The sequence below is a fragment of the Seriola dumerili genome, unplaced genomic scaffold (genome assembly GCF_002260705.1).
Source record: "Seriola dumerili isolate Sdu_G_001 unplaced genomic scaffold, Sdu_1.0 BDQW01000432.1, whole genome shotgun sequence".
Classification (NCBI taxonomy): Eukaryota; Metazoa; Chordata; class Actinopteri; order Carangiformes; family Carangidae; genus Seriola; species Seriola dumerili.
The window spans coordinates 3,064,975-3,079,261 of record NW_019174687.1 but is presented as its reverse complement, the minus strand read 5'-3'; the positions used below and the strand labels follow the sequence as shown (position 1 = coordinate 3,079,261).

The following is a 14,287-nucleotide window of genomic DNA, read 5'->3' as shown; positions in this document are numbered from 1 at the left end:
CTCTTCTTTTCCTTTGTTGCTGTTTTTGTCCTGCAGTTATAAGTGGGTTTGGATGTGCACACTATTTACCTTTTTCTCTTAATTAGGATATCAGTCTAGGTTTTTTTTTCTGATTGGGGATGAATCTAAAAATCAGATGATTTATTTATTCTGTGTGTAAATGCAGCCTTCCACACAGATATTGTCAACAGCTGTGTTTTGACAGCCATAGCAAGACAAGCATGGCCAAAATTAAAAAAAAAAAATGACAAAAAAATTGTACTGTAGTAGGCCAAGGCACAAATAATTTGTAGCAATCAAAATGTCCATAAAATACAGATTATGTAGAATGTGTCGATCAGTGCATTGCTTGGTATGCAGTTACAGTGAATACAACCATACTTAACAGAATAATCACAGCAAGCACTATTGCCCTCTTGACTACACAGATGCCGTAAAGTGCTCCTTTTCATTCAGAATCGATTCACAGACAGATGACTTCACACACTCAGAGTCGAAGAAAAGAAATGACACACATGTAAGTGTCCACACACATAAGTACACATGTAAGAGGGCAGAGATGTGTTGAAAATGCTTGTTTTGAGTACATACATGATTCTTATAAGGACCAGATTATGGCTTTGAAAGACGGGAAAGATTTAGATTTCAGCCATCTAGAAAAATGTGATTTTCTAAAAAAATAGCATTGACGTGTGTCACTGTATGTTACAGTGAAATAAGTGTATTTAGCTTTTTTTTTTTAGTCATTTTCATGCAGTCTGACTAAACTGCTGCTGCATTTCAAAGCTTCTCGAGTGTTTGCTTCTACATTCAGAAGAGAAACTGCCTGCAATATTGCAGAAGGATAAAAAAGAGTGAATGGCGCCATTAAGCAAATGTTTCCTCTATGATCATTTACCAGGAGTGAGTCACCACTGCTGACAGGAAAAATGTGAAATTAACTTAATATTGCAGTTTCGTTAAGCTGTCCTTTCTGAGGCTCACCAAGTATTGGTACTAGAGGTTAAAGACAGCCCATAACTGAGCCGACACACCCAAGATTTCATTAAAACTTGACAGTTTATATTTGTGTTTCAAACTTTGGGAAAAAAAAGGGAATTAGGGGCTCTTCTTGGCATATATACTGAATCAGGGAGTGTTACTTATTAAAATAGTTACTAACATTAAAGTATTAAAGAATAGGGTTAGCACCGTAACCTTGACAAGACATATAACTGACCAAATCATGGGTGAAGGTTGTACCAAGGTTAAAGAAAATGACCACTTAACAAACAAGGACAGGAAATACCACCGGGGAAAATATTGTATGCCAATTCCAAAAGTCTCCATTTACAATCAATTCCATAGCACTTCTTATAATTCAAACCAAAGAATATTAAAATGCTAAAATGGCATATTAGCATATTTGAAATATCAAATTTGTAAATTAGTAGAGCTGATTCTGTTTGTTTTGTTTTGGAAAATATTAAAAATTTTGAACTGGGAGCGTCAGTAAAAAGAAAAACAGCCAAATGCTGATTGTCAAATTAACAGTTAAAGGGTTCTTTTCAATAAACAAGACTAAACTGTGCATGTTACATTACTTTGAAGGGTCAAAAAAGAATGCATGAAGTGTCAGTCATATTTGTACGGTATTCTCTGTGGTGTCCATTTTCATATATTATGAAATAATGAGCAGCCGTTTTACACACGAATCACTCGAACTGCACGTGAATGTTACCACACGGGGACATCCGCCTTAATCTTCATTCTGTTCAGTTCTCACTCACTTAAAAAAATACTATCAGTGTATGACACAGAAATGACAAAGCTATCAGTAGAGTCATCACTGCAGCAGGATGGGAAATGTTGAAATCCTCCAGTGACCTCATCAGCTGATTCGTATTTCTTCGACAAGCCCGGGAAACAAAATGATTTCCTGGTGGAATAAGTGCGTGCATGTATGTGCTCGGCCAGATTCACCTAAAAATCATTCAGAGGGGCTTCTTGGGTCTGTGTACAGAATCCGATTACAATATAGTGTAAACAGTTACATTGAATGTGGTCCGTTGGTCATCTTGCTGAATAGAGGTTTGACACCAAAATGAGTCAGGTCATCTTTTTTCTTTTTTTTTTTACGTTTATCCAAGAAACATTATGACAAACAAGCAGGGAACTGAAATTAGTATTAATTTTGTTTGAATATAATGGCTTGTAGTTTGACAGCTTAAAAAAAAACCCATTAAGTGATAGTTAATATTAAGACTAAATAAACTTACTCTGTGTAATCTGAAAGGGACATTCAGTGCCGAACCCGCTGATAATCAACACCAACTTGGCAGCTATACGACCGAGCTTTGGCTCTGTCTCCACAAAGACTTCGTAACTGAGTCCCTAATCCCTACATACAACCTTTGGCAGCAATTTCAAGACAACAGCCTTTGATAAACACACTCCACACTGCCTGCCCAGCAACAAATAGTCGACTAAAAAACTAGCTAAAGAAAGTCATGGCGATCATCAACCAAAGTAGATATTTTAGCCAAAATAAATGACACTTCCTGTGAGGATAAGAGACAGAGAATAACCTGATTTCAGATTTTCAGCAAGGTGACCAACGGACTAACCCCCCCACCCCCCCTCCCACCCCCCGAAAAAACAAAAAACTTCATGGCAAAACAATACAGTATAATATTTGGGCACATTTATGAATAACACACAAAATGTCATTTAATTCAAAGAACGGACACGGACGGGAAATAAAATTGAATTGGAATTATTTTTTCATTGTAAAAAGTAATGCTAGCACGCACTTACATTGAAAAAAAAAAAATTTAAATAAGGAAACATGGTGATTCGTATTGGAAACGTGGAAATTTGTTTTTAGGAACAAATGAAATTTGTATGGTTAATTCAAAATGGCTTGTTAAATGGAGACGCTGTGTGTCTTGTATCACTGAATAAATTTTCCATTTCATGTTTGCTAGCATCACTTTTTTCCAGTGTATCTTTGTGTCTTGGAAGACAATTTATCATGTTCCACAATTTACAAAATTATTAAAATGTTAGTTTTAACAGTAATTTGCCATGTGACCATGAATATAACAATGTTGTTGTGTAGTTATTTCCAGTGAATTTCTTGCCTGTAAATTTAGACAGGAAGCAATAAGAGTATACATTTTGAATGGAAGCAATGTAATTGTACAGTAACTCACAGAAAGTGAGAGTTTCTGTAAATGTAACTGGATGTGCGAGGCGTCAAAAACACTGGTGTCAATGAATTTGGAGAGTGAGTCTTTTCTCATGTTAAGACGTTAAACTTCAACAAAACCAGAAGACTGAGCAACTTTACTGTAAATAGATCCAAAAAAAAAAAAAAATAGATAAAGCAGTTCAACTTCGAGCTGATAAAAAGAAATAAATAAACGAGAAGTGAAACGTTACAACCTTTACATTTCTGTGCAGCGGAAATCATGTTGAGTCTGAATTCAGTGAATGAGCCAAAAGCTTCACGAAGCTACAAAACAGTATTTTTACAAAAGCAAGACTGTACTTTGTGCTAGTTTCAAAAAAGACAAATCACTACAAAAGGAAACAGAGTTCACATTCATAAATCCTGCGTAGTGTGTTTGGTGTATTGTGAGATGACGTGGCACTGAAACACTAAATACAGAATGACGATGTGGAGTCATTCTGAACGATGTTTCTTGCTTCAGAGGCACAATGAATGAATGTCTACAGGGATATATCATCATGTTATGATTTTTATATCTATATGTGGTGACAATTAGTGTCTGCATTGCAAGTTATTTCATTTTAAAATATATAATTGAATGGGTTTCAGTAGCAGAAGATACTGTAAGTAATAAGAGTAATTGTAATACAATTAGTTAAATAGATAATAATAATATAAGTAAGTAAATAAGTGTTTGGTTCACCTTGCTAATTTTTACAGATTGCTTCTTCCACACCAGGCTTTAATCAGATCCGCAAACAGAGTCGTAGCGCTTGTTTTAATCTGCTTGGAGCACCAGGTGGGTGGAGTTTGTCGCATCAGGATAAAGGTAGGTAACTTACACTGTATGTAGGCTATATGTAATAAAACCTACACAAGCTACCTTCTAAAATGCAACACACACCAGCGACATTACATACTGTTGCATCCGATGATGCCTGCAGGAGACTCCAGAAGAGTCAGTGTATGGTCCCCTTAAAGTCATATACCCAACACCCCAAAGGACTTTTATAGGTACTTAAGCATTTTAAACTTTCATTATCTAAGTACACCCGCATGCTAATGAGCTCAGCTCGGATGTACCGCTTTTGGTGAAGGTCAAGACATAAAAATATTCATTTCTGACTGGCTGACTGATAATATGGCACTTTAAACAAAGCTTCAGTAAACAGTTAAAACAATCCTTAATCAGTGCACAAAGTCAATAATCCACAATAATCTTGTGGAACCCTGATCTAAGGGAGCATTCACACCAAACAGGGTGTCAGGAGGCAGAACTAAACCTGCGTTCATGTGGTGTGGGAATAATCGGAAATATGAGTTTCTGGCGGGGAAAAATCACGTGAACGTCCCCTAGAGTTGGAACAATAACTTGGAAAGTCAGCGAAAAGTTTGGCACACGACTTATATATGCAGAAACATGCCGGACGAAAATAAATGTTTGGTTATTGGTGAGAAACTTTTGATTAATGGTGCAAATTCACATATCGCATATACGTTTTTGCTAATATCTAACTTGTAATCCGGCATTAGGTTGTGACCGTTAGTTGCTGTCCACATATAGTGACCTAAAAGTTATTTATTAGCAGTAACACAAACACTGGAAACTGTCTTAATACTCTGAGCAATTAAACACAGCACATCTTCTTTGTAGCGTCCACGTTGATTCCACATTCCGACATTAAAAGCACATGAACGCACTGAAGCCGGAAGAGCGACCTCCCAACTCAGGAAATCGGAAATCCTGTTGAAGCCCTGGTGTGGAAGCCCCCCTCTGTAAAATTCACCTGACTCTGAAGGTGCTTGAACATGCTATAACTGTGTAATAATTCATGTGTGTAAATATAGTTGGTTGTCAGAGATTACATTCAGTATCTGTGTCGTCCTAATTCTAAAGTAGTAAATGCTGTTTTAGGCCTATATGTGATCCTCTGTAAAGCTTTTTTTTTTTTTTTTTGGGCGCTCAAGTGTTGTGTTGCTTTTTTAACAAAATGTTATCAACCCGACATCAGAAACCTCCGCCGTCGCAGCCAATCACTTACATGTCACTCAAGTTCAATCCAAAATGTGGTGCTGTTGCTTTCAGTGTGAGTTTGTGTTCGTCACCGGACATCACAGTCTCTTACAGTGCAGCAGTGAACAATACGGTCGATTGTGTGTGTTCAAAACAAATTTAGATAAAAAATAGCACATTATGAAGTTCCGTCTTGTCAGTCACTATAAAGATGTTGGGCAGTAGAGAAATTCAATCTTATTTTTAAATCTTCAGTTTACTTTCCTGCTGCTTTAATGTATAGACAGATTATAACTTAATGTTTATAACTGGTTGGAGACTGACTCCTCTATTGCGACTGTTTTGGTAAATGTTCCTTTAATTTTATTATTGTGTATTCCCCTTCTATTATATCTTCAAGTCAGAGGATTGTATATACTGGAAATATGAAGTTTACTGCTGAGTAGCTACTCCAAAGATAATTCCTCATCATCACCAGCTAAAGTTTCATTGCAAAAGTGCAGAATTCGGTGTTTGGGGAAAATGCTGTTTTCGGTCAGAATTTGTATTTTACACATTTCAGACACGGACCGGGGGATTAAAACCACCGATGGCCTCCTCTGAAGGACCTCAGCTAATAATCAACCAAAATGACTGTTAAAACATCAGATCTGTGAAGAAGACACTGAAGAACACATTCATATGTTCATGTGTTTACTTTTTCAGATACTAAACAGGACTGAATGTATCTTTGCAGTAGCAATGCAATAAAAGTTTTGATGGAGATCATCTTTTACTTGCCCTATTTAAGAACCTCTAAGCCTTTGACATGGCACAAAGAAATAGTCTGTGTGAAAGGAAAATAATCAGAAATACACTGATTTACCCATTTAAAATCTTAGTAATTTTAGCCACTATTTTGCACTGATATTGTAAACTACTTTTAAATCCTAAAAGTGGTGATTAACTGAACTCAGCTCAGAAATCTTAGTAAATTAAAGATGTACAGGTGGTTCATATCCCTGAAGTCATGTGCCAACAAAGCAGCAGAGATTTAGTGTTTCAAATTCTGTTGAATTTCTCGTTTTGATTTTTTTTTCAAGTGGAAAGTTTGTATGCATAAAGTGGTGACATACAACTAAAGAGCACAGTGGTGTGAAAACAAACAAAGTGACGGGATCAAAAGTTCTGGTTTCTGGACAGAAATGATCCTCGAAGAATTTACAGCACAACGCGAGAAAAGCAGAAACGGTGAAACACGACTGCCAGCAACTAACCAGCGTTTTGTTACCCAAGTCCTCCTCTTTCTTTCTTTCTAGAGCTCTCACACACACACACACACACACACACACACACACACACACACAAACACACAAACACACACACACACATGCCCAGAAACACACTCACCAGACAACATACAAAACAAAGAGACAGGAGACTTTTGGTTCCCAGTATCACCCTCCAACCGTTACGCCTAGAATGGTGCATTATCATGCAAACCATGCAAAAAACAATGAAAATGTATTCATATAAAAAAATAAGTGTTACAAAATGGCATAGCAAGTATATGTATCCATTCAATCTCTTTTTCCGTTTCCTGATATCCTGAACTTTGCAGTGTCTACACTAAAAATCGCATGCGTCACATGCAGTGCGGTTGGCTTTGCAGCGATAAAGCTTTTGGGTGTATATAGTATGTATATTAATGTTCTTTTTTATTTTAGCTAATTTTTGCGAAGAGTGCGCTGTACAGAGTTTTACTTTACAAACGTCTGGTTTCCCTTTTTCTCTGGGCAGTTTCGTTGCCATGGCTCTCTGTCTGGACGGCGGTCGGTTGATGAGATCGGCAGTGGCCTCTGGCGGTCGATGACCTCTCTTGTGACCTCACAGAATCAAGGCGGATTAGACCCGCCTTTATTCCAAATGGTTCAGTCCAGAGATGTGGCTTTGACCCAAACTGATTTGGGTTTAGAGGCATGGGTTGGATTTAAGGTCTTAACTCAGAGTCGTGGATTTCTGTGCAGTCACACAAACACCTCATGGTGGCGTGTTCCACACGGCGTCGCCAAATCCCTCCCCCGTGGAGGAGAGCGGCATGGGCCCCCCGCTGGGTGTAAAAGGGTCTGTGTCTGTGTCCGTCTCCCCCTCCGCCAGGTAACTCGGTCTGGGTCTCGTCCAGCTTGCGTCCCCGGTTGCCACCCTGGCCCCCGTCGACAGGTCCTCCCCTTCCTCCCCCTCCCGCTCCCCGGAAATGCTGAAGCCACTGGGTGAGCGCTCCAGCTCCTCGTGGTTCACCGACAGCATGGAGAGTGGTGAGTCGGCCCCCCGCCCCCCTGTGGTCCTGCCCAGCCCTGCTGACATGTCCTGCAGGGAGCTGATGGGCAACACTGTGGGACGCTCGGTGTAGGTGGGGATGGCAGCTGAAGGGTGGCGTTGGTAGAGGTGTGGCGGCGGGGGTTGATGATCCGGAGGAACACGGCCTCCTCCTCCTCCTCCTAACCCCACCCCCTCTCCACCTCCTCTTCCACCACCCCTGCCGTAATATGGATTCACCTTGCTGACAGGCACCTGGTACGACATGTGCGGGAACGCCTCTGCGTAGTTGAAGAAGACCCGTCTGATCTCACCGTTCCCCGCAGGACCGCAGGTCTCCAGAGTCATGTGGGCAGCGCCGGCAGAGTCCACCTGCAGGTGCTCAGTGTGCTGGATGTGCATGTCCACTAGGAAGTCCAACTTCTTCTCCATGTCCTCCACCTGAGACAGAGACACATTTACACAAGCAGCAGAGACTTCTCATTCTCTTCTAACGTGCTCAGCGTGGAAGAGTGGAGGTAAAGTCACTTGCTGCAAGTGTTAGTTTAAGTAAGCACTGCTAATAAGCTAACAAGCTTCATTTCACATTTCAGCATTTCACTGGAGGGTGTTGCTGGAAGCTTGCTGACCTAGAGACTCTTTACAGGTTGTACAGCACAACTAATTATATACCTCCTGCCTTTATGGACTCTCTGGCTCTCAACTATCAGCAATGTCAAGTTTGCAATTGATCAACAGCATCACGTTACAGTTCTTCAAAGCTGAACTGCGCCACAGTACTTTCGAAATGACTCTGCCTCTTTGATCAAACCCACTGGTTGTTGTGATTTTGTTGATAAGAATTAATTTAAAATTTCTGCCTAATCAGCATTCAAGCCATCAAAAGTGGAACAAATAAATGCCAAATCCTGAGTGGGGGGCGATAAATGGCAAAAAATTCAATATCACCAAATTTTTTATTAAATAAAATCACGATTTCGATTTATTCACGATCTTAAATTGGAAAAAGAAAAACAGACAAATTTAGAACCAAAGAACCTTTATCTTAACAGATTTTTATTATCAAATAGTCGCCAGTTTTGCTGCATGTGCAAACCACTGTAAAGTTTAAGAGTAAACAACAACAACATTCTGGGTTTGTCATGTTAACCATCCAACGTGCGAACGGTTTTGTGCAAACCTTTGCAAAATTACATTTGTTGCGCTTGGTATCAGTTGCGGAAAATCCAACCAATTCCATATAACTGGAGGTGGAATTTTTTTTATTTTAGCGCACCAACATATGTTCGGCATTTAAGCCATCGCTCTCCATGTGCTACCGCTACACACACAAACAAGGAGGCGGGTAGGAAAGCGCGTCACTGCCCGTAATTCGCTATGATTGGTCGGTCAGGTTGACGATGTCAATACGTCTGGTGCGTCGGTGCATCAGCATAGAATTGCAATTTATAGAATGTGCCCTAGACGATCCCACGATCTCTGCAGTTTGAAAGATCGTCTTCACGTTGTAATCCTTCACGATCTAATATCGTCATATCGCCCACCCCTAAATCAACCTCTAAAAGTGCAACGTGTAAAGAAAATGAATCAGCAACATGTGGTACCCAACCTGTTTACGTTTGCATCTGTATCCTGACCAAGCTGATACATGTATCGCACTTACAAGAAAGGTTTATTGGTTTTCCGCATGTGTTAGTTCATCAGAAATGCGGGAAAACTCTCACTTGCATTACTTATTTAAGTATCTCAAAAGGTGCTTTCCAATTCTAATCCTCACCTGTCTCTCCACCCTGACAAATCTACCCATCATGCTTTGGTCCTCGGTGTCCGGCATGGAGGCGGCTTTGGCTAGGAAGGACTCGTGCCTGGAACACAGGGACACTGAGTAGACGTGGACTGCACAGACATTTGTTCAGGGGAAATGAACAAAACATTCACCAGAGCAGAGAAATTGCTTTCAAAGAAGAATGTTACTTAACATAGGTGTTTGATGTTTCCTAGAAAATATAATGTACGAGACGCAGACGTGACTGAGATAAATTCAACTAATATTTCAATATAATCTTTGACATGGTCTTGTTTAGTGATTACATTTTACCCTACAGCAGTGTGACAGTACCTGGGTGACTGGTTGGGTGGGTAGGTAAAGGGCGTTTTCTGAGTTTTCTTGTGTTTTGGAGTGAGGGGGGGTCCAGGGGCAAGAATCATGTCGATCCTTAAAGGAGGAGAAACAGGATGAGTTCGCGGAAGAGGAGATTTTCACTTCTCTCAAACAGACACAAACCTTGTCCGTGATGTGGTTGCTGACCTTGTCTGGAGGTATTTAATTCTACAGAGCATGTCCAGGTGTCCAGCAGAGTACTGCTCGATCACGTCTTTGACATCATAAGGCCTCAGAGTTTCCTTAAACCGCTTCTTGTTCAGGAGGAATTGCATGATCCTGTGAAACAGAGAGGTTAGATTAGGTTAAACAGTGAGGACATTAAGAAGTTTTATCACACTTTACTTACAAAACATGGGAAATCTTTCCGGGGTTTCCATTAGATTTTGCAGGGCAACTTCTCATTTTGACGTCCATCTATTGATCTTACGATTGCTGTGTATGCATGGTTTTTCTATGCTGTGACAGACAGCAACATTACAGGCATGCTAACCTTTAGTTTCATGAGACAACGTATGTACCTTACTTGTTGTACAACTGTATTCCAAGATCTGAGCAACTGACTTGCTCCAAAACCATCCCAACTTAACAATTAACTTTGATGCTAATTGTTTTGATCTGAGTCACAGTAGAACTATCTGTCCATCCATCCGATTTGCGACTGTTTATCCTTTTATTTTCTGGTAGAGGCAGGCTATGTAAAGTAGCCCAGACATTCCTCTCTCCACCCACATCCATCAGCCTCTCCTGGGAGATCACATGATGTTCCCAGGCCAGATGGGTTTCGTAATCCCTCCATTTTCTGGGTCTCCCCCGGTCTCGACCAGGGGGCATCAACCGCTGTGCGAAGGACACTCATTTCAGCTGCTCGTATCTGTAATCTCCTTTTTCTTGGTCACTACCCAAAACTCACGAGCACCGCTGAGGGTTGGGACGTAAGTCGACTGGTTGATCTCACACTCCATCAAACCAGCAGCTGGCTTCAACATCAGCCATCTATCAGATGTTTTCAAACAACGATTATTAAAGGGGAACATTGGGGTTCACTGTCCAGCTCAGAAATACTTTGACTTTGACACTTTCCATGTTTGTATCTGTGATTAAACACAACATCTTTCAGTTCTTTGAAAGTCTCTCAACCTTGAGACCAGCCCGCCAACCACTGAGCTCTGTCTTTTGTCCAACACGGCTCCCACTTTGAGCTAACTCGAACCTCTTCCCAGAGTCGGTGGCGGCTGCTCGCGCTTCAGTCCTTTGCGGAAAGTTTTGGGTCCTGAAACTAAAACCCTTGAGGTCTGAGCATCCCTTTCAGAGAGCCATTCAGCGCTGGAATAATGGTATGGAAGGAAGCAGCACTTTCACAGGGTTAATCACTCATCTCACAGGCCCTCGCACTAGATTGAATTCCTGCATTCTGTCAGCTGTGTGGCCTATAGGTTTACCAGCAGGCTGTCAGCATGTGTGAGATCTGCCTACGCTCTCTGGTTTCTGCAGCTGTCACACTGTTACCTTTCACACTCCTGCAATGACTGGGGCTGAGTATCACACCTGCTTACTGTCTGCATTTATCACTGTCAAGCACAGGAAGTGGGCATCAAATGCTTGGTCAGATTGTTGGACTTGTTTGATTGTTTTCTGATCAGATATTTTCTGTTGGGGTATTTGAATAGCTATCCAGACGCATATTATCAATATCTTGAATGTATGTTTTAAAGTCAAAAGGCTTTTACAAAAGTATCGTTTCCTCTAAGTACCCCCAACATCAGCTGGAAACATCTGGCCCAGGAAACTATTTTGAAATGGTTTCCTTTGCCTTCCTCAGTAACTTAATGAAAATCCCTTTCTTTTCAAATGCATATTTGATGGTGCCAGAATACCATATTTTACAGCAGTCCTTCCTCTCTGCCTTTAAATAAATCCCATTGTATCATATTGTACTTCTGACTGGCGATGGATGGAAAGGCTTCATTATGACGTTGACGAACCGTCTCACCATCATGAAATGAGCATTTGAAGTTCCTGACCTGACTGCCCTGATGACCAGTTTCAGTGTGGGGATCATCTCCTCCATGAGGATGTCTGGAGGGAAGCCCCGCTCCTCTAAGGCTGGATCAGCCAAAGCTCCAGCATCTGGCAGAGACACACAACCAGAAAACACTGACGTAAGAACTGTGCATTAGCAAACCAAAGACAGGCTTTTATGTCAGTGTAAGCTGAAACATACAAGACAAAACCTTTTGTTTTCTTTGTACCTTCAGAGCTCTGGCGGAGTGTATAGGCCTTCATGCGGAAGGCGGTGCGGAAGCGTTCCCGGTTACTGAAGCCTGCTGGTTTGGGCTCTTTAGATGGGCTTTCCTCGATGGACTCAGCGTTACCTGTGAGCTTCTTACCCGCCCCGATTGACGGTCTGGCATTTGGAAGCCGAACACGCTCGAGTAAACTCAGTTTCTGGCTGAAGTGGGTGAGAAGAGAGAAGACATCAACGGAAGTCAACGGAATGTTCAAGCCAAAGCTTTGGCAGGTAGTTTCTCAAATGGCTAAAGTTTGTCTTCTAACATAAAGTTGATGAAGGTGACAAAACAATCTCAGGTCAAGGTTCATTTAGCTGCTGCTTGATCCTATAACATGATCTTCATCAGATTTTTTTTTACCTCAGCCCTGCCCTGGTTCCCAAATCTAGAACTAACCAGAAACCCTGTACACTGTTGGTCACTTTATTTAGGAAAGGTACATCAAGTCATACCTGGTGAAGATCTATATCTGAAATGTCATTTCCTTAAAGACATAAGAACAGCACAGCTTTTCCAAGACTCTTTTCCAAGATACTGTATAAGGTAGTTAGAACCTACAATATAGTCATATATAATCCACAGAGGTCTGTCTGATGTAGATTTTGTCAGCTGCTCACGTCGGTGATGGCCAGCTCAGACCATCCAAGCACAGTTCAAAATTCATGACCATGCAGATTCTACGTATGGTCTGTACGCATTAACACGTGAACACGTCCGCTTATGCATCCATTTTTAGATTATATCTTCACCTGGGATCTGGGATGTGCATTTATCTGAGCGTAAGAGGCGTTAAGACAAAAATTACTAGCAAGTTATAAATTTTTTTAAAAAAAATCTCCGTCTAGTTTCAGCTACAACTTTCCTTCACAGAGGAGTGAAAGTCTTCATGGTCTGCTGCCTCAACGCTACAATGCTGCTCTCCTGGCAGAAGGAAGCCTCAAAGAGCTGTGAGGAGATCGGTCTCCTTTATTGTCCAACGGCTGACAATATTTGGCAGCACAAAAGTAAGAGCTCCCTGGGTAAAATAAGACTCCTGTGTGCCTTGGAAGAGGCAGAGAGGCGGGGTAACCGGAGCCGACAACGGCCCGAACAAGGCCTCTGAAATGTGGAGCGTTCTCAGCGACTTTGCTCCCACAGCGGACAAACAATATGAGTCTCTATGTTGCCTTGGGCAGAATAGGGACGGCAGATTACGGCGCTGAGAGGCTGCAGAATAGGAAGCTTTAAAGGAAGAGAGAATCTCTTTCTGACTGCTCCTCGGCAGAATAAAGGGCAGAAAATGAGATGTGATTATCCTGTGGCTCTCTGTAAATGAGGCAACACAACAGCAAAGACAAACACGCCTCATCTCCCACAGCTCTGACTTCCCAAGGTGTGGTTTACTACACTTGCACAAACCCACAGCGACAACATTGAAGGAAAATTCTGTTTTATCTCGGTGTCTTTGTTTTCATACCTCTGTCTGTTGTTTCCAGCAGTTACGACAACACTGCTGAGATCATGAGATGATCAGACTGATGGACATGAAAACTGTCTGTAAACTGTGACGGATGTTTGATCATTTACCCTTCACCTTCGTTTTCTCTTCCAGATATGTTTGTCTCACCTGGAGAATTGTTTCCAGCCTGTCTGATCGTCTGGCTGACTTTTTCTTGACCCTTCATCAGTCAATGTTATTATCAGTGGTTGAAATGATAAAAACTTTGGAAAAAGACCCAGTTCTTTCCCCTGACCCTTTAAATTAAAATGTCAACTCCAACAGGGCATTTCTGTTGCTATTCTATTTCTTTTCTTGAAAAAAAAAATCTCATGTGCAGAAACAAACAAATAGTGAATGTATCCAACTAACATGGATTGTGTGTATCAAAGCCTGATGTATCTTATTCCTCTGAGCCATATAGCTCCCATTGTTTCCAAACACTATGTTTCTTCATTACCATTAACACACACAGTAGTTTGATTTGACTCCAGAAATACTCACAAATTCCCAACAAATGCACTATTTCCTCCTGTTTGTTTGATAATAGCTAAAGGGGCAAAATAGTGGAAACACCTACTGCAGCAGGAACTACCACAGAGGCGGTGTTGAGGACTCTGTTTGTCTGTCTCTGTTTTGTCACCATGACGGCATCACAACTGTGCAAGATGGAGTCATGAAACAGTTTGGGTTCGAAGATGAACGTGGTCTGACCCTGACCACACCAGACCACAAAGCATGAGTGCTGGGCACTGGGTACCACATGCTGCCTCTTTATGGGAGTTGTTGACAGTAGAAACAACGTACAGCTGAATAAATCCAGCCTCATCCTATT

General features: G+C 41.2%; 1 protein-coding gene across 1 annotated transcript in view; it reads right to left on the bottom strand.

Moving 5' to 3' along the window:
- Positions 1-7,247: 7,247 nt before the first annotated feature.
- Positions 7,248-14,287, bottom strand: part of kcnq3 (potassium voltage-gated channel subfamily Q member 3) — a 125,901-nt gene continuing 118,861 nt past the window's right edge. The window contains exons 10-15 of the mRNA XM_022761867.1: positions 11,937-12,136; positions 11,709-11,814; positions 9,832-9,963; positions 9,643-9,738; positions 9,301-9,388; positions 7,248-7,964 (exon numbers count right to left, since the gene is read on the bottom strand). Of these exons, the coding sequence (XP_022617588.1) occupies positions 7,248-7,964; positions 9,301-9,388; positions 9,643-9,738; positions 9,832-9,963; positions 11,709-11,814; positions 11,937-12,136 (1,339 nt within the window). The remainder of the gene's footprint in view (positions 7,965-9,300; positions 9,389-9,642; positions 9,739-9,831; positions 9,964-11,708; positions 11,815-11,936; positions 12,137-14,287) is intronic.